The sequence below is a fragment of the Columba livia genome, chromosome 2, assembly GCF_036013475.1.
Source record: "Columba livia isolate bColLiv1 breed racing homer chromosome 2, bColLiv1.pat.W.v2, whole genome shotgun sequence".
Lineage (NCBI taxonomy): Eukaryota > Metazoa > Chordata > Aves > Columbiformes > Columbidae > Columba > Columba livia.
In genome coordinates this window covers 108,356,905-108,377,252 of record NC_088603.1, presented here as the reverse complement: position 1 = coordinate 108,377,252, position 20,348 = coordinate 108,356,905, and the positions used below count along the sequence as shown (strand labels likewise).

Genomic DNA, 20,348 nt, shown 5'->3' with positions numbered 1-20,348 from the left:
GTTTTTTGTGCACTTCTACTCATTCTCTAAAAGCTGTTGACAAACACTATTGCCCAGGCTTGCATGTTTCTGCTGCTATAATTGAAGCCGATTTGCATATAAGAAGCAACCAAACACTAGTTTGAAAATTCATTGTCTTCTTGGGAAGAAGGAGGGTGGAGGTGGAAGATGACATTTTGCCAAAGGGGATAAGACAAAGTCAATAAGCAAAACTTATCTTTCAGGCCTTCTTTAAAGATATTAAAAATTGAAGTGTTAATAAACCATTGAAAATGTAGTAGTGTCCTTTTTATTTTGGAGCTTTTCCCTGACTGTGTATGGTCTGTAGGGTGCTGATAGTGGATAGGTGTATCTAGTCCACTTTGCAGGTGGTGTGGCTGCCCTGCTTCTACGTACTGCTAGTAAATAGCGTGAAACTGCCTTGGATGAAGAATCAGTGCTGAAGCGAAGAGCAGGTGCCTGAATCCATGCAGCACTGAAGATGCTGATTTCTCAGATTTATAGTAGTTGTCATGACACAGAGTTTCCTGTTTGGAGTCCCTAGGTATTTATGCTGGAACTAACTTTCCAGGGCAAATGCTTCAGTCTTTGGCAAAAGACAGAATACAGAACAACCCTAATAAACATTTACTATAACATTGGAATGCCCTGTTCTTCATGTTTACTGGTGGGATAAAATTCTGTAGCTTGTCTTTTTAGCCATGTTGCTTTGAAAGTAACAGTTCACTGCTTTGTTTTCTGCGCTGATTCCTGCTGAGCGCCTTTGTGGTGTAGTTCTTGGGAGACACGTCCCCATGTAACACTGACCACCGCTGCCAGGGAGACACTGTCTTTGCGGATCTTGAGCTTCTGTGGCAGCTCTGGTCTGGTGGCACATTTCAGTGTTGGACAAGAGGGGGAGCTAAATGCAGGAGTCAGTTTTCACACGGGTTTGAGCACCTGCAGGAAGAACTGAAACTAGTGGCCATGAAATAAGACCCATTCCTTCATTTCCTGTCTGAATTTGTTTTCTAGGTGTGCTCAAATAATGTAACTAAGAATATTAAAGTTGGTATATTGTGGTTTTCTTTTTGAATGCAAGTTGTGTGTGTTTAAGAAAGACTTCTATTCTGACTGGGCTGTGTAAGCAGAGATAGTGGTGGTGGTGTCACCTTTAATTGTTTGCCCTCTAGGTGGCAAATAGCTATGAAGAAATGAGGTCTTCTGCAAAAGCAAAACAATTGATTCTTTTGTCTGGTTTTCTCATTGCTGCTAGATGGTAAGGTCAGTGCTGCTTCCTTTTTTCCTGGGACAGGGTTTATGTGTTTGTGAACTGGATCTAGGAACTGATTTGGATGAAATACAATTTGTAGGGGATGAAAGATGTGTTTTTTAACTAAATTGTGGCATAAGCATCTCCCATCATGTTACAGTGCCACTTTTTGTAAAGCTTGGTACCAGTTTATGTAATGTTGATAACACTGCCAGCAGGGTATTGAATCCCTTTTTATGTGGTAGCTACTTCTGTTACTGGCAGTGGTGGACTGATGTTCTTCCCTCCCTCTTTCGGAGAAAAGATTTAAAGGGTGTTACGGTATCTAGGCAGTGAGGTATAAGACAGCTGTTATTATAGTAAGCAGTCTGAGCTCAGACACTTGAAATAAAAATTAATTGAAAGGTGACTGAAATGGTTATTATTACCTTGTAAACTTCTGTATAAGAAAAAAGCATTGAGGTGGCTTGTGTGTGGGTTTGTTTGTTCGGTTTTTTTTTTTGAAGTGTGCTTATCATCCAAGTTCTGCAAAAAAATGTAGTCTGGAAATAATTATTTCAGGATGTTCTTGTAAGTTTTATCTTTTTACTCATGCTGGTGCAGGTTCTTGTGCATAGGTGAATTCAGAGAGGTCACGGATGATCAACATCTAGGCTGTTCTCTGAGTGGATAGTAATTAAATAGCAATCTTTTTGAGTGTCTCAGAAAATGGCTCATGCTGGCTTTGGAGGTCAGGAAATTGAGACACCTGTCTCACATCTCGTGTGGGAACTGAGGAGCAGTTGGTGTCAAGTGAAGAAAAAGTATGGTTAGGAAGAGATGGTCGTGGCACTTCGGGACATGGTTTAGTGGTGGACGTGGCAGTGTTAGGTTAATGGTTGGACTCAGTGATCTTAAGGGTCTTTTCCAACCAACCTAAATGGTTCTATGAGAAGAGTGAGAGGCACTGCTCCAGAAGTGGCTTTGTTGATGGCTGTGTCTTCCCAGGACAGCTGGGCTGTTAAAAAAGGTCTGTACGTGCTGCCTTCTCCCCAGACATATGCTGGAAACCGCTGTAGCCTTCTCCAGGAACAGGGCTTTCTTTCCAACCTCGGGCTGTAAAGCCTCAGACATGGTGACCAGTCTTGTAAACAGAAGAATGCCAGGAGGAGGGTTTTCGTTGTATTCATGCCCACTATTGTCTAACATTAAATTTCCAATGCAATCTTCATGGCGCTGCTTTCAGACTTCATTTTCTTGTGTAATACCTTGAAATACTTCAGCCCTTGGGCCTCTCATTTTATGTCCCAGCTTTGAGAAAATCAGAACAGATTGCTTTCCTGATTAGGTGAAATTATCTTTTCATCCTGCCTCTGCAGGAACCAGATTACAATGACAAAGGAAGGTCAGCGGATTTGTGGAAAAACTTAACTTCTTATAGAGACAAAGTTTATCTGATTGCAGCATCTTTGTCCTGCTTCTCCCTGTGTGAATCTGAAATCTAATTCAAGCCAAGTCTGATAGAGAGGTTGATGTTTCACAGATACCAGCTACTTCCAGTTACAGGAGAATTAGAGCTGAGATGAAAGACACATAAGTTGGTGCTCGCATTCAGGGCAAGCCTGCACAACAGTGAGCTGGGAAGACAGCTGTCCCACTGCTGCTGCTGTTTGACCAGTTAGTGGTGGACTGCTCGTCAAGCTCTCGGCACAGGTGTAGATCAAACACCCTGGCAGTGCTTGTCAGCAATGTGGGTGAGTGACAGGTGTGTTAGAAGGGAGCAGGTTAGGACGCGTGGTGGGGAAAACTCGAGCTGCTCATGGAGGGTCTGTGGGCTGGGACAGGAAGGAGGTGATGCGAGAAAAGGTGGAATGGTGGGGTGAGAAATGTTGGAAGTTGAAAGAAAGTGGTGGGGAGAAATTTAATGAAATATAACAAGGGAAAGTGTGGAGTCTTGCATCTGGGCAGGAACAACCCCAGGTTCCAGTATAAGCTGGGGAATGACCTATTAGAGAGCAGCGTAGGGGAAAGGGGACCTTGGGGTCCTGGTGGACAACAGGATGACCATGAGCCAGCACTGTGCCCTTGTGGCCAGGAAGGCCGATGGCATCCGGAGTGTATTAGAAGGGGGGTGATTAGTAGGTCCAGAGAGGTTCTTCTTCCCCTCTACTCTGCCCTGGTGAGACTGCATCTGGAATATTGTGTCCAGTTCTGGGCCCTTCAGTTCAAGAAGGACAGGGAACTGCTGGAGAGAGTCCAGCGCAGAGCCACGAATATGAGTAAGGGAGTGGAGCATTTCCCTTATGAGGAAAGGCTGAGGGAGCTGGGTCTCTTTAGCTTGGAGAAGAGGAAACTGAGGGGCGACCATATGAACGTTGAAAAATACGTAAAGGGTGAATGTCATGAGGATGGAGCCAGGCTCTTCTCGGTGACAACCAGTGATAAGACAAGGGGTAATGGGTACGAACTGGAACACAGGAGGTTCCACTTAAATATGAGAAGAAGCTTCTTCATGGTGAGGGTGCCAGAGCACTGGAACAGGCTGCCCAGGGGGGTTGTGGAGTCTCCTTCTCTGGAGACATTCAAAACCCACCTGGACACCTTCCTGTGTAACCTCATCTGGGTGTTTCTGCTCTGGCAGGGGGATTGGACTAGATGACCTTTCAAGGTCCCTTCCAATCCCTAAGATTCTGTGATAACCCTGCATGTTTGTATCCTCACTTCTCCAACCTGCTCTGGTCAGATACTTTGGAAATAGTAATGGTTTAATGGTTGCAAATGAGTGGGAGAAGGAGTCTGATCTTCAGAGGAGCTGTAACTGACTTCAAAGCTTCTCTTAGACCAGGCACTGAAAAAGCAAGCTAATTGTGGTTTTATGAGTCCAATTCTAGAGCTGTGTAGAAGTTGTGTTTGTGGAACCAGAGGCATACAAGTGAAGCAGCTAATCAAAAGCAAATATTTTCGGGAACGTAACCAGCAGCATATGGACAGGGGCCTTCTGATCTCCTTGGCTACTGTTCTGTGAGTGCTTTGCGAAAGAGCAGCACGTGACCCGAGTCCTCCGGTGCTCTGTGCATGCAGCAGGGCTCGTTAGGTGAGCCACACAAACATTATTTCCCCTGTGGGCAGGCATAATAATAGGGTTAGGCACAACTGTTGTGTTTGTCTGTGTACATATTTATGTCTGATCTGTGAACAAAAATCTGGGGAGCCTGAATGCAAAGTGGTGGTTATAGTAAACTGGGTTACTATAGGACTACACATTGTAGCATCTTGTCCAAAACCCCCTCCTAAATGCACTATGAGCCTCTGCAAGTATTAGAGACCTTCAAGGAGAGACAGGAGGCTTAAGCAGGAGGATGCTGACACAAGGTGAATTTCCAACATTCAGAAGCATTTGCTGCTGCTTTCATGAAGTACAAAGATCTCAGCTGTCAATGCAAAAGCATTTTTAGATTATAAGAAATTAAGCTGTTTTTTTAGTAGGAAAATCCTTCCCAGTCTCAAGCCTGATGGCCAATAAGTCCCCTATGCTCCTTCCCTTGTAGCTGTACATTGATAGTTCTCATCCTAGTTGGAATTGTAGAAGCTAAAGCACTTGCTCTTATAGTAGGGTGAGGCAATAATAGTCTCAGACTTAGAGTTAGACTGTCTGTCAAAATGTGATATATTTAGCATATATAGTGTATTTGAGAGTTTATGTAGCTCTTAGAACAGTTTTAGCGAATGTGTGATACTAATTAAAAGATTTTGGTAATTCTGTAAGTAAAGTACTTACATATAAGCTGTCTATATAATTATGCCTTCCAGTTGCCATTTATATATACAGTTTTGGACAGATAGGAGTGTGAAAGCAATGCAAATTTTACAGTTTTTCCTTCTAGTGTTACTTTAAACCAAAACCTGCAGAAATGCTTGGTACGGCTCAGACTATGCAGTCACTTGCCCAGTATGCCTTATGCAGTGTGGGGAAGAGATTCCTCTAGTGCCTATTGCATAGGTTCAGAAAGTCTTGCCATGTTTGTATGGCATGCAGAAGGGGCTACAGGGACAAAGCTTCATTTTGGTGCTTCTTAACTCTCGAAAGCCTGACTTCAGATTTCTTCTAAGCGAAGTTCCTGTGATTTCTTTTATCACTAAAGCTCCTGTGAATGGTGTGCTCCCCTGGTAAGGAGAGAGCATCATGTGGAATGAAATTGTAGTGTTAGCCTGATCCTCAGGGAGGACTTTAAAATATCTTTAAAAAGCTGTATGTGTATTTTTATTTTCTGTGTAAAACCATGGACTCAATGGAGAAACTCGTTCATAGAATCATAGAACGTTGGGGATTGGAAGGGACCTCAAAAGATCATCTAATCCAGTCCCCCGATGCAGTTTAAGGGCCAGTACGTGTTTCCTGTTAATTTGCCCAGTTAACCGGGCTCTGATGACCCTTTAAGTGATGGTGGTGTCACCCTCTTTGCCTTGCTGGCACTGCTCTGTTCCGTAGTTGCTACTGTGCTCTCTCCTAAGCGATCTGAGTTAATTGCTATATTCAGACCAAGGGACAACGCGCTGATTCTCCACTTCAACCGCGCTTCTGCTCATTGTTCGCGGTAAATGGGACTGCGAACCTCCCACCTTGTCTGGTTTCGGTCTCCCCGCTGCCTCTACCCGCTGTTTTTTTGGGGGAAAGCTGGCGGTAGGAAGAAGGCTGAGGAAGGCCGCCAGATGGCAATGTCTCCCCGGCCCTCAGCGCTCCCGGCTCCGGCAGCCACTCCCGGCCCGCCCACGGGCTTTGCCTGTCTCTTGGTTATAACCATGAAGGTATTCATTGTGTTTGCTGGAAGATATGGTTGTTTCCAGCAATGCCTTATCGGGTAGTTAGTAAAGCTGCTGTCTGTCTATCTATGCTTGTGTCTGTCTAGCAAGCATCTCTTCTCTGGATGAAGGTATGTAGTAGGTCAGATCCCAGACTTTTTCCATGGGTGGAATTGCAGAATTCAGCAGAGTTAATCTAAGAAATATAATTCCTAACAACTCCAAGAACAAACTTTTTACCCAAACTTTTTTTATTTCTGTATTTGAAGAATGCACTATCCTGCATAGTTTGCTTGCCCATTTTCCAATAGACTGTCATGGAAATGACAGTGGACAGGGTCCAATGTGGTTCCCATGGGAAAAGAATGTTGGGAATTGTGTCTACCTGCTTTAGAGCAGTGATCACGGGCAGTTCCCGTGACTGGGAGACACGTAGAAATTAATTACTGTTCTTGAGGCTTGGCAGCGCCACAGCTAGAATCCGTGCGATGGACTGGTCCTATACCCTGGAGCAGACTTGTGATGAAGAAAGGGTGGGGAGAAGGTGCTTAGTAAATAATTGCTCAGGCCAACAGCGCTGTTTCCTCAGCTATTTAGGGTCCCTATGGTTTCATGCCTTGCAGCCATGTTTGTTTCTGCCTGATTCACCAGTGGAGTGGAAATTTTGTTTCTTCATTTCCTTATTGTTATTTATTGCTGTCAGCAAATAGTAATTTAAAGACATCAACAGTGATTGCACCAAAGACGAGGAGACTGGAAGGAAAAAAATTATTGGCAAATGCTTTCTAGTAAGAGGAAAAAATATGGAAAATAAATGAAAAAATTCAGAATGAGTAGTGCTGGTTTTTATTACCTAGCCTACCCTGTTGTGTCAGGAGTGAGTATATTTTGCCATGTATAATCTATTTATGCCTGAATTCATCCGTACCCACTACTTGATGTGGAAAGAGTGCCACTTCTTCACAGGCTGTGGCTACTGCATTTGGACTGCCTTGTAATTTAGGGCATTCTTCCTGAAAATCAAGCTCATCTTTCAGGGGCCTCCTGAGTTGCGTCTGAAACCTCAGAAATCATTTGACTCCCAAGCTTTTGATGGTGATGGTGGAAGTCTCATTGGCTTCATTTCACATCTTCTTTCTTTGTGCAAGTGAGGCTGGAGTGAAACTGCACAGCACTGAAGAAAGATACTCTTGTTATCCTGTGATTTTCTTTCCATTCTCAGTAAATTTGAGGTTTTTCTTCCTGTTTAAGAAAAGAGTCTCTTCTAATCCCAGCCCCCCGGGTTGTAGCCCTTACATCAAGAGAGATGGAATAGCAGGGCAGTGATGCTGTTTTGTTTGCTTACTTCTCATTTATGAAAAATATTTTGTTTCTTTTAAACCACTGTCTTTATCCTGACAAAGATGCTCTGGCCATATGCTCTTTGCAAGCCAATGCTGTTGTTACTTGCTGGGCATTTCCAGACCCTATTTTAGTCAGAGAACCTAAAGATGTGCTGTGAAACCCAAATCTTCCCACTTGTATTCATCAGAGCTGTTTCTAGTGACATGTTCTCAAGCAAAAGTGTTTTCTTCTCTATAGTGTAAGAAATGAGCTTTTCTGTGCACAAGTTACTGAACAGAGGGATTTTTGGTTATTGCTTTCTGAGACACCTGTAATTTTTTACAGGTAGAAAGTGAACAGAAAATTAACGTGTAGGAGGCAAAGAGATACTTAATTTTTCAGTTAGTCTCTTTTATTTCAATCAATAGTTTAACAAGTGCTTAAACTTCCCCGGCAGTTTAATCTTGAACGTAGTTGAGAAGAAAAATATCTTCTGTAACTTTACAAAAATAAAAAGATTTCTTTTAAATCCAGCACTTTAAGCAAGCACACTCCAATTCAAACAAGACAGACATTATATCTTCAAATATGGACTTCTGTTCATAAAAATTACATTCTACCCCAGGGCACCAGGCACAATATGTAAACGGTATAGAGACAAAGTAACAACACTTGTTTTGGTTTTTCTGATCCCTTTTGTCGTTTTACTGAAATAGAACCTGTTAAAACAATTTGCCCAAGAACTTCTTTGGGTTACCATTTGTTCTGTCAGGTGGCTCCTTGAGTAGGATATTACTGAGGGCAAAACTTTCACCTGTCCTGGCAACACTGGCAGTTATTGAAGATACCAACATGAATTGTTTAATTTTTTTAAAACCTCTGCATTTTGGTATGGCACATGTCACTCAGTTTGTAGGTCTTCCACTGCTAAATCACTTGCAGCTTAACTTCTTTAGCAGCCAGGGCTGCCAGCACGTGAGGTCAGGTTGGAGAAATAGAATGAATGGAATATATTGTGTCACAAATGTATATGGTGCTGTGCAGCAGTTAATTTAGCGCATGATGAAACCGAAAGATCAAGGAAGCTTAGCTCCTAGTTCTGTGCCTGTAGCTTAGGAGAAGCCTTGCAGAGAACATGGCTTGGCAAATAAACCGCACTCTGCAGACTTACTTATATTCTTTCTCAACTTGGCTTCTGTTGGCTAATAGAAAAATAGAGAAAAATATATAGGCACAAAGACGGAAGCTGGTGCAGCATGCGCTGAGAACCCAGATCTTAAAATTATGTTTCTGATCAACACTACAAATAAACTAGAGGAACCCCAAATCAGATTTCTGGTCATGCATTATGAAGGCTTTTTTGAAATGCTTCCTTTTTAACTATCTCTAGGTGACAGAAGAAAAAAAATGCAGTTCTTGTACAATTTGTACGTTGTGTCATGTTTGCATTTGGTGTAATTGTAAGCCTTGGAAAACCTAGCGTTTTTAAAGTCTGTGATTCAAATCACAGTTGAGGCATGAATGTGCTTTTCAGAGGCAAGAACTAGACAGGTCTTTCTCTTGAAACTGTTGTAATATTTGTGATGTTAAGTAATTGACAGAGAAGCCACAAAGCACTAATAAACTGTAGATCATTGCCCTGATGAGTGTTGAACATCATGCTGTGGGGCAGCTCCTTTGCTCTCAGCTTCAATCCTGCATCATGAGCATGTGCAGATTTTAGCTGGGACTGAGCTGTGTGTGGCACTTGCATAGGCAAGGATCAGGGTCTGACAATTTCTGGCTATTGAGATTTTTAGCAGAGATGAGACCAACTAATGTGGAAATGGTTGGTGGTGGTGAAAGAAGCTTGTCTCATGATCTGAGGAACATCATGCCATACCCATCTTCATAAGTAAAGACTAACATGAATTCAGTCATGCCACTGTGTCGCAAACAGAACAAAGCTAGTATTTGAGTATTTATACTTGTTTAACTATCTTGTAGTTTATAGTATTGATACTTATTCAACACTCTTATAATAGCTCTGTAACTCATTTGGAGATATGCTGGTGTCAATCTGCTGGATACAAAACTCAAGCCTAGTTAGAGAAAACCAAACTTCATCCTGGTTCCTAGTGTGTCTTTCAGAGGCATTGTGTCTTGTTCTTGACTCTTTAGTTAAATTGTGCTCCTGATGCCTCCCTACCAGTAACTGATCCAGACCTGACTCTTCAAGTAGGTTTGACTGTGTGGAGCAGAGAAAACTGTCAAGAAATGCTGATCAGATTGGCATAGGGCTTGATTAATCTTGGGGAGTTGGCTTTCAGCTCCTTCCAGCAGGCTGGAATAAGATCTGATATCAGATGGATGGATGAACACTTTTCATGGTGACTCCTGAGCCATCCTGAGCTCTGTTCCTGATTCTTAGTGAGTTTTCTGTGACTTTTCATCTACCTGAGGAAAAAACATGAAAGATGCGATCTGACCTGGCAGTGAGAGCCTCTGATTGTTCCCCCCCTTTCCTCCTGCTGTCTCAAAATGAGATGAACTAGTTTTGTTCCCATTGTGAGGAAATTTGCATCAAAGAATGATGCCAGCTTCGAAAAACTGTCAAGAAGGCATTGATTTTGAGGAGGTAGGCAGACTGAGCGTAGCCATTTGCTACTCAAAGGGCTTTTTCCTGCTGATTTTGCTAGTGAGGTCCATGCTGTCACTGTTTTCTAAGAATGCTTTTGCTGTAGCAGACAGTAGGAAGACTCACCTGTGTAAAGCTGAAAGACCTCATTCACGACATACTTTTCCTGTTTTGCTGAAAATAACGCAGTAAGGGCTTCTTTCCCCCATAGTACTGGACTGAGCATCTAGAAGCTGCTGATACTATGAGACCTTACTCCTTAAGTTTCTTATGCAGGTTTTTGCCCTCTCTGTGAGCCAAAACATGGTATATATACCTGTAAAAGCCACAACCCAAATGCCACAAAGTTAAGCAGTGCCCTCAGCTCGCTTTCCATGAAAGCAGGGGAGCATGGTTCATCCATGAATTTGTAACTCCTTGCTGGCCTTAAATATCTCCCCTACTGCCTCTCCAGGGTTTGCTCTGATTCACATCAGTGTGCACACAAAGATGAATTTGCCATGGAGGAAAACCTGAGGGCTTCCTGGGCAGGCTCTTGTTGAAGAATGCTCTGAGGGCTGTGCTGATCCACCTTCCCAGCAGTGTGTCCCCAAACCAACACTGATTTAAACTCTGTGAAACCATGGTATGTGTTGGGACAGTCCAGCATGGAGAAAAGGGAAGACATAGCTGCATTTGTGCAGCTCTTGCTCCTTCCTCTGGTAAGACTGGGCCAGTTGCCCTCCATCAGATGGATGCCGGTACATTTCCAGCTGCTTTCTGGCTCTTCTAGGGACCAGAGTGTGCTTGCTGCTGAAAATCTTTACTTGTTCCCACATAAGGTCACATTGCTAAAAATACACTGCTAAATAGGATTGCAGAACATGTTAGAGCCCACTTAGAATCACAGAACAATTTGGGTTGGAAGAGACCTTCCAAGGTCATCTAGTCCAACCCCCTGCCATGAGCAGGGACATCTTCAACTAGATCAGGTTGCTCAGAGCCCCGTCCAGCCTGGCCTGGAATGTCTCCAGGGATGGGGCATCTACCACCTCTCTGGGCAACTTGGACCAGTGTTTTACCACCCTCACTGTAAAAAATTTCTTCCTCGTGTGTAGTCTCAATCTCCCGTATTTAGTTTAAAACCATTACGCCTTGTCCTGTCATACCATGGCCTTCTAAAAAGTCTGTCCCCACCTTTCTTATAGACTCCTTTTAAGTACTTTTTTAATTGTCCACCTGGCTGACAGAAAATCCAAGGCACAAATACTGCATGCAGAGTATGTAAGGCCTCAGGAATATGAAAACGGAAGAAGTCCCTGCAGCCTTGTGTTGGCAACTTACCTGTGCTGTGTGCATCTGACAGAAAAATGCTGCTTCTGTCTGGTTTTAAGGGGGCTTGGCTGTAACTACACGCTAGGTACAAAGGGAGACCTTGAAGCAATTACATAGCTAAGGAAATTGAATGAGAAAATATTAAACCACTGGTTATTTTTACAACTTAATGATTGTAAAAAGAGCTTAAATTACTTGGAGTATTTTTTTTAATTAGAGGTATGAACCATTTAGCACTGTCTGAACACATGGCTGTTGATTTGATGTTCCTTTTTTGTGTTACGAGCTGTGAGAATAGGACAAAATAAATCTTTTTGGGTTTCCTCCTTATATACATATCTACAGCAGAGCTGTGAAGTCAGAGGCGGAAGCTGCTCTCACAGTACTGGCACGACACCGAGCCCTTCCCCAGAGCTAAGTTCTGATGAGAACCCCAGCACTGGGGAGAAGAGTACCACACTGGTAAGATGGAGAGACGACTGAAGCAGGATCTTAATGTTCACCTCAGCAATTAAAAAAAAAAACATAATAAAAGGAGACCCCCTCCCTCCACCCCAGAAGTCTGCAGTCCTAAAGTGCAATTACTTTTGTGCAGTCATGTCAGGCCAGGGATCAGACTGGATGAAGTTCAAAGCACAAACATCAAACGAGTGCTGTTCTGGATTCAAGGAGGAGGGGGGAAGTAAGGAAAAGAACAACCATTCTCAGGCATTCAAGTGCATCAAGAAAATAAACGTCCCTTTCTTTTGGAAGAAAAACAACCCCCAGTCTGGTGGAATCCTGGCTTTGTAGTCATGAAAAATAAGTTGGGTTTTTTTTCACTTCTAGCTGAGAATGTCCCAATATGACACAGTACAAACAAACAACAGCAAAGCAAGAGCTGGGGCCTTGGGATATTTTTCCGGTGCCCTGCTGCTATACAGCCTTATTTTATTCTCCTCTGGTGACTCCTCAGCTCTGGGTACTGATGAAGCGCACTGAATTAAAGGCATCTGGTAGGAAGTGGCTCTCTTCTCTGGTCGGTCGGGGCTGGACCCGTCGCTCGGTCTCTGGCCGTTGTACAGCAAGTACCTGCCCCGAGCGTCCTGCTCCATTTTGAAGATTTCATACTCGGTGTGAGGTAGGCGGATGCCGAGCGCGATGCAGCCGTTTGTGTGAGTGACATCTTGCTGAACCCCGACTTGCCAGGACCCCTGAGCTCCACACTCGTTCCCGTTGAAGACGTTGAGCAGAGAGGCTGTGGATATATCCATGGGAGTGACCTTCATGTGATTCACTGCAAGAAGGGAAGAGAGAAGCTGTCAGCAGAGGGACAAAAGCGAAGGCAACATGTGGATTGGGGTGTACCTGTCAGATCAGAATTGTCCCTGCTTGTTCGTTCTTAAATCAATTTCTTTATATTGCAGCAAATTTATTTGCAATATTTTATGTCTTCGACTTAATTCATTCTATCACAGAACACATGCATGCCCAAACTTGGTTGAAGAAAACCTGATGGCCACATATCTCAGTCAGAGATTAAGCAGAGCTTTTCATAAATGCCAGGTGATCATTTACAGATAAAGCCTGGTTGGTTCGTTATATGAGATAGGTAAAAGAGGAAACAATAAAACTGTGCTCATGTTTTATTACCATCCATATTAATCCATAAGTAGGGCTGTTTAGAATGTATTCTTCCTAATTTTTAACATATGTTACCCTACAAAGCTAATAAAATAATTATTTCCAATTGGAAATTTTGGAAAGTACCGCAGCTTCGTTATCTTCCTATATTACCTGTTGTTTTTGCACGAATTATAAAGTATTGCTTACCTACAGAGGGATGCTCTTTCTCATATCTAAACAGTGGCTACAGCTTACAGTATCAGATGTAGAAGTGCTGCATCTTCTGCAGTTCCAAGTTGCCTGTATTTCTAAGGAGCTTCAGGCAGATAAAGTTTCATTTTTCAGACAAGTTTAAAACAGTAGGAAAAGCTAAATTGGATGAGCCTATGGAAGCTGAATAGAGGTTATTCCTGGTGTGCCTTTTACACTGTATATCAGGAAAATGGTGTCTGAATGGATAATGTTGACCAAAACAGAAAAAAATAACCAGGCCTCATGCCTCCTAACACACCAAAATCCCAAATTCTCTTGCAGGTCGTTAACAGCTGGAATGTGTCTTTTTTATAGTGTGTGCCTTTTTATAAAAACATATCTTTTTATAGTAAGATTTGTTGGAAGTTTCATTCTGAGGTTTTATAAACAGGTATTTGACTCAATGGCTCTACGTTCCACATTATTTGTCCTAACTGGTGTAAAAGCTCATCTATAGGTGAGTGAACCTAAAAGTTTTACTAAAACTGAATTATTGACCTCATAGTGAGGTAGGCCAGAAATTCAAGCAAAACCTGGGTTCAACCCCAGGAGCTTAGCCGGCACATGTTGCATGCAGCTGTGAAGAGCAAAAGCTCTGATAGGTGAGGATCTCTCCTGCCTTCTATGAAAATCACAGATTGCTGAATTATTTCTTATAGTTAGCCGCTTTCCTAAATTAGAGCCATGCAAGAAGCTGTATGTTTCTCACATGGTAACTGAAATAAGGAGGAGAAGAGCCCACAGAGTGCTTGGGGCTTCCAGATTCTCTGCCGGGGCTGCTGCCATGATAGGACAGTGTGTTTTGGAGATGTTTGCTTCTATGAGTGGTTAAAGCCACTGATCTCTCTCTAAGTAGGGTGCTATGGGGCTATTTGCACAGCAGGGCTGCTCAGCCGCAGGGACCTGGCTGGCGTCACCACTGAGTGCTGCTTCCCAAAGTACTCAAGGGGTTTTGCTTGGATACATCCAGTCGTCACTGTGGTGGGATTAATAAGACCTGCCTTTAGAGACATCCTTACTTGCTCTAGGGCCCCTTGGAAGCTGATGAAAAGATACATGCTTGTTGCTGCTGCTGCTGTATATGTCTTAAGCAGAAAATGATTTATACCACTTATGACCTGAAATGCCCTCTGAAGGTGCACTTTTCTCCCTACTGAAGGAGCCCTATAACACAGATCTATTCTCAGATGCTTTGCTTAGATGCTTGAAGTCTGGCCACCGGACTCAAAGACTTAGAGATGTGAAATCTTATTTTCTTGTGCTGCACTTAAAGATCTCTGCCTCAAATGAGTATTGCTTCACTGGTGTGAAGTACCATGAAGCAGTCTAGTTTGGTTGGGCATTCACACAGTGTCTGGGCTTCCCAGGAGATGACTAACTCCTGAAAATGACAAAATGAAACCATCAGCAACCAAACTTATGAGCAAACTCTGCTCTGATCCATAACTACGTGGCCACCTTCACTGCCAGTGTAGCAAGCCACTCTACCTTTGAACACAAACTCCGTGCCGCCCATCACTTTGGATGAGTGCACCCCCCGGCTGTAGCGTCCCTTGGCGTAGATGGTGAAGGTGGGGTGCTTGCAGATGGGGTCGGAGTAGTGGTAGTAGTGACCCTCCCAGGTGTTGTTGTTGTCGTGGAAGATGAAGTGCCGAGTGAGGAAGAGGACCTCTGGTCGCACCTCGCAGCGCTGGCTCACCCACTCTCCGTGTAGCCCGATAGTCAGATCTGCCTTTGGGGGTAAGATGGGAGGATGGTGTTCATCTGACCGGTAGATGATTCTGCACGCAATGCATGTGCGGTCATGGTTCTGAAATGAAGCAGAGAGAAACTCTTGTTAGGCATTACCTGTCATAGAGGGAACTGAATCAGGCCATACGTTTCATGTTGAAGTGACATCGACTCAACATTTTAAAGAATATGTTGTTATTTCTTATTTTTTTATGTTCTCCTGCAGATTCTCACCCTTCAAAGCACCTGAAACATGGCACCACTTGGTTTTGTATGTATAAGACTGCACAGCAGGAGTGGACTTAGGAGATTAATTCCCTCATCTACATTTATCTGAAATGAATGTTTTAGTTCAGCTTTTTATTGGATCTAGAAAAGGCTGACTTCATGCTTATGAGATGAGAATCTGGCAGATGGTAGTTTACTAGGGTAGGGATCTGGCAACTGGGCATTGTAGATGAACACAGGTGTCCTAAGCACATTTTCCAGTTGGGTAGCAGCCTGGGAGAATAGTAACCAGCTATTTTAAACTTTTTCAGCTTTTATGACCCCTAACACAAGCTCGTGAAGGGTACAGCATGGCTGGCTGCCACTGGACGTGGTGAAAGCTTGATGTCCCTCTCCAGCAAGAAGGGGGTCCGTGGTGCTTGCTCACCACTGTGGGCCAAGCACCAGCCCCCAACAGCCAGATACCCCCAGCCCCATCTGTGAGTGCCGGGGGTGTCTTACGAGGGGTGTGCAGGTTCCAAAGCCCATGGCAGGAGGGGAGGGAATTTCACGCTGAGGCTTCCACCTCCTGACACCAGAAAACGAAACTACAAAGACCCATGTCTTGTTCCTAAGGCTGTTTCTGCCTCTGCAAGGTTTTCTCTTGTTGGCAAATGAGTTTGGCTTAGCTATTCTCTTTTCAAACTCTATTTTACTTTTTTTTTTTTTTTCAATGGCAAGAGAGACAGCAGCATTAGCATTTGTCTCTGCTGTGCTTAACCTTGAAGTAAATTTTATGAACTGATAAAGGATTATGAAACTCATTTTTTAGCTCACTTCATTGATGACAAATAATTAGATCAAGGAGAATAAATGCTGTTCCATAAGATAAAAGCAGTGTTTTCTGTTATCCTGCTGTGTGTTTTGAGTTGGTGATGTGCTGTTTGTCTATTTTTCAGGATCTCTAGTTGGCTGATGTTCAGAGGGGCTGTAAGGAGGCTTATGCTCAGAGTGAAAGGCAAAGACCACACAGACAGCTGGTACCTTCATCTTCCAAGGACACTTGATCCTCCTGGAGGCAGGGGGATGCATTGGGGGGAGGTTACTGACATCCACCTTGTTCAAGCTGCGAGGTATTTTCCTGCGGTGCAATTCAGAGTGCACCGAGTCAAGAGCTGAAGCTCCCCATGCAGCCACTGGGGAGAGAGATTTACACAAATACTTTTTCTTTGTGCCTCTTTCCAGCTCTCTTTTCTCAGTTCTCTTTGAGCTACCTTTGTAATATAAATGCTCATGTTCATCGTTCGTACTTTAAAGTCCACGTGAGCTGCTATGGAGTCAGCGTCTCTCCACTCACTGCCCTCAGCTCATGGCACACTTCAGGGGCAACATTTACACAAGCTTTACACCTTCACACAATTGGTACCCCAAGTTTGTCTGATAATACGACTGCAGGTAGCTTCAGAGAACCAACATACAGCTCACAAAATATGTATATCCCTTTTACACATATTAAACAGGGTTTATATTTTCCCGCAGCATAGATAAACAGCAGAAGTCAGTGAAATGAATGAAAAGTCCGCTGTTCTACATCCCCAGGATGTAGAATAATTGTCTATGTGCAAAATAAGTCTAAATGATGTAGCTCAGGTTGATCCAAACCAGTGCCGGTCCACAGCCCTGCTTTGAGGAGGAGGTTGGACTTGGTGACCTCCAGGGCAGTGTTTCCACCCCAAAACATGTGGTCTTCTGGGAACCACGTGCCAGCATGCTATTAAAGTGAATGCAGTTCTCTCCCACTGTGGGACTTGTTAGTTAATTTTAAGATACATTTTTCCGCTAAATTCTCCAAGCAGGTGCAAGGGCCATTAGTATCTTAGTGAAAATACAAAGAACGTTTAATTGAGTAGTTTAACCACAACTGGTAAAGTTAGCACAGATTTGTGCCATAGTAACTGACGGCAGAGGCTGGTGCGAAACATCTGGTTCTCCTGAACACTGAAAGCTCAGATAACACATAAGGACTGTGAAACTGGGCCTTTTCCCAAGATTGCAAGTTTCAGTTTGGATTTACTGATGGTCAAGAGAGGAACCAAGATCCAGTTTGGTTTCCTGTTTTGCTGTAAATTTCTTGTGTGACCTAACATAATTTCATAGAAACACAGACAATTACAGCTCTCCTGTTTGGGATGGGACTGGCAGGAGGCTAAATAAAGACACTGAGTTCTCAGAAAGCAGACAGAAATTTCAGGGGCCTCGATATGATTAGAAATAAAATAATATTAATTATTATTTAAAAATGTGTGTAGCTCTATTCCTGGAACAAACCTTCAAATACAATCTGACAGAAGTTCAGTGTCTACCTTCCTCTTGCCTACCATAAAATCTCACTAGGTCTCATCTGGAAGCTTGTTTGGGACTTAGGAAACCAGGCTGTTGATTCCTTTATCTCTCTTCAGAGCCCATGAGTCTTTTTCTTGAGAAAGCAGTCTGGTTTTCTGGGCAGTTTGCGGCCAAGGATTACTGGGGGTCAGATGACTTATAAGCAACTAGGAAATGAGCTGATGCTGGGCTGACATGCTGTGACATGTCTCAGGAGGCAGCAGAGCCTCCTGATTTCCCCTTGAGCTCCAGCCATGAACAGGGATGCCAGAAGCAGAGATCTGCCCTGACCTGAGCAGCACTGCTGGTGCTGCAGGAAAACTGTCAGATGAGGTTTGCAGCTCCCATTATCAATACAGGCTGGGGGAGGAAGGGATTGAGAGCAGCCCCGCAGAGAAAGACTTGGGGGTACTCATGGATGAAAGATTGGACATGAGCTGGCAATGTGCACTTGCAGCCCACAAGGCAAATGGTGTCTTGGGCAGCATCAAAAGCAGCATGGCCAGCAGGTCGAGGGAGGTAATTTTGCCTCTACTCCACTCTGGTGAGACCCCACCTGGAGTCCTGTGTCCAGCTCTGGAGCCCTCAGCACAGGAAAGACATGGACCCATTGGAGACAGTCCAGAGGAGGCCACAAAAATGATCAGAGGGCTGGAACAGCTCTGCTGTGAGGACAGGCTGGGTGAGTTGGGGTTGTTCAGCCTGGAAAAGGCTCCAGGGAGACCTTATTGCGGCCTTTCAGTACTTGAAAGGGGCCTATAAGAAAGATGGGGACAGACTTTTTAGCAGGGCCTGTTACAATACAACAAGAGTTCATGGTTTTAAACTAAAGGAGGGGAGATTCAGGCTAGGGATGAGGAAAAAATTTCTTACAGTGAGGGTGGTGAAACACTGGCCCAGGTTGCCCAGAGAGGTGGTAGATGCCCCATCCCTGGAGACATTCAAGGCCAGGTTGGACAGGGCTCTGAGCAAGCTGATCTTGTTGAAGATGTCCCTGCTCATTGCATGGGGGTTGGACTAGATGACCTTTGAAGGTCCCTTATTCTCTTTGAAGATCTCTTATTCTATATGATTCTGTGATTCCATTCACTTCCAACCAAAGCACCCAAAGAAACACACATTTAACAGAAATAACACCTTTACTTCTTGGAGACCAACGTCCAAAAGATGCCACTGCTGCCTTGCACAGACTCCTGCAGTGACCCAGGCTGAAGTCTTGCTCTGTGGAAGATACTCATGTCTATCAAGCACTCATTTCTCCAGCATGGTTGTCCCACCATGGGCAGACTGGCATCATGAACAATGTAAGGGCTAATAAACTGTGCTGATGATAGTAACTTGATTGCTATGATTGCCCCACTTGCATAAAGTGAAGCAAGAAAGCAAGGAAAAGACACTTATAAACCTGAAAGTACCTTATGAAATCTGAATTGGTCAATAATAGGAGATATTTTCTGCTGCTGTCTCTTTTCTGTTGAATTTGAAAGCTCTTATCTCCCAGAGGAGACCCTGGCAGAGCAGCATGGGCCAGCCAGGGTGGTTTGGTTTATATTCACATTGCCCTCTCAGAAGCCTGTCCTCCACAATCAGTCGGTAAGCCATGACAATTTAACCTGGGAAACACTGGTTTCTGTTGCCCTTGTTAAAAATTTGAAGAAAAACAAACAGAAAACCAGCCTGTTGTCTTCTCGGTCACCCTTGGCTGTTTGTGGGATTCCTCTGTTGTTTCTCAGGTCTAGTGGATGGACAAGAATGAGATCTGTAATCAATCCTATTTGCAGCAACATTGGTTTTTTACTTTTTTTTTTTCTTTTTTTTTTCCTAACCAGGAAGGACTATCAAACATAAACGCTCTTTTTGCTGTTCTTCTAGTAGTGATTTTAGGTTTCATCTCTGCTCTACAACATTAAAAAACAAGACTATTGTGAGTCAAGGCTCTGATGCTGGGCAGGGAGTACTATCATAGTTTGGTGTCTTCTCCACTCTCTTCTGGGAGTGTAGAAGGTGAAGACTGCTCACACCTGCAGCTGCTTAGTCCCTTGGCAGTGACCAGTGGCAGACGGGGTAGAAGAAGGTCCACAGAGCTCCATAGTGGAAAAAAAATACCTAACTATGAGCAGTCCCTTCCTCCAGATTAGAGGTGGGTTCATGTCTTGAGGAACAAGGAGTTACTTCCAAAATTTGAAACTTGTACAGTGTGATTACACTGTGAGGGGAGTGACTCCTTGGGCAACCACAATGAAAGTCCAAGTTAACTCGCAGAAATCAAAGTGAAGTTTAGCAGTATGAACACTCGTCTGTGGATCATCTGGCTCTTGGACCTCTGCGGTCCTGAACTGCTATAAGTCTGTGCAGCCTATCTAATTCCGAGAGATTTGCACCAGCTCTGAAGGTCTGGCCAGTTGTTCTGCTAAGGAATGTCCAACTGGCCTGTCTTCTAGTTACTGACAATGTGTCGGGATGAAAGGGCTAAGGTGAACAGGCACTTTTTGCAATGAATAGGGAGTGGGACAGGAGGAGGCTGGGGCAGTGAGGAGGGATACAGGAGTATCGCTTTAATAGGCTGGCTCAAGCACCTCAGATGGATGTACCCTGAATGCACCGCTTCCATGAGACCAGTGCTTGAATCTAACCCTACATAAATCTTGTTTTTGGTTTTGTTTTTTTTTTTTCCTGTGATACTGTCTTCACAGAACTATGAACTTCTTAGTAGAAGAATATACCACATGTAAACTCCCTCAGTATGCTTTTTGTCCAAGCAATGGATGAAAGAAAGATCTAGCTTTGTTATGAGGCAATTGGACTTAATTATGGAGTAATTTATGTTTAACAATTGACTGTCTTTTTCACTGTTGCTTTTTCAGGTCAGCTGCTCTTAGCTCTTAA

General features: G+C 43.7%; 1 protein-coding gene across 1 annotated transcript in view; it reads right to left on the bottom strand.

The window, feature by feature from the left end:
* Window positions 1–7,744: 7,744 nt before the first annotated feature.
* APCDD1 (APC down-regulated 1) overlaps window positions 7,745–20,348 on the bottom strand; it is a 33,929-nt gene continuing 21,325 nt past the window's right edge. The window contains exons 4-5 of the mRNA XM_065053131.1: window positions 14,631–14,952; window positions 7,745–12,561 (exon numbers count right to left, since the gene is read on the bottom strand). Coding sequence (XP_064909203.1) covers window positions 12,110–12,561; window positions 14,631–14,952 — 774 coding nt within the window. The 3' untranslated portion in view covers window positions 7,745–12,109. The remainder of the gene's footprint in view (window positions 12,562–14,630; window positions 14,953–20,348) is intronic.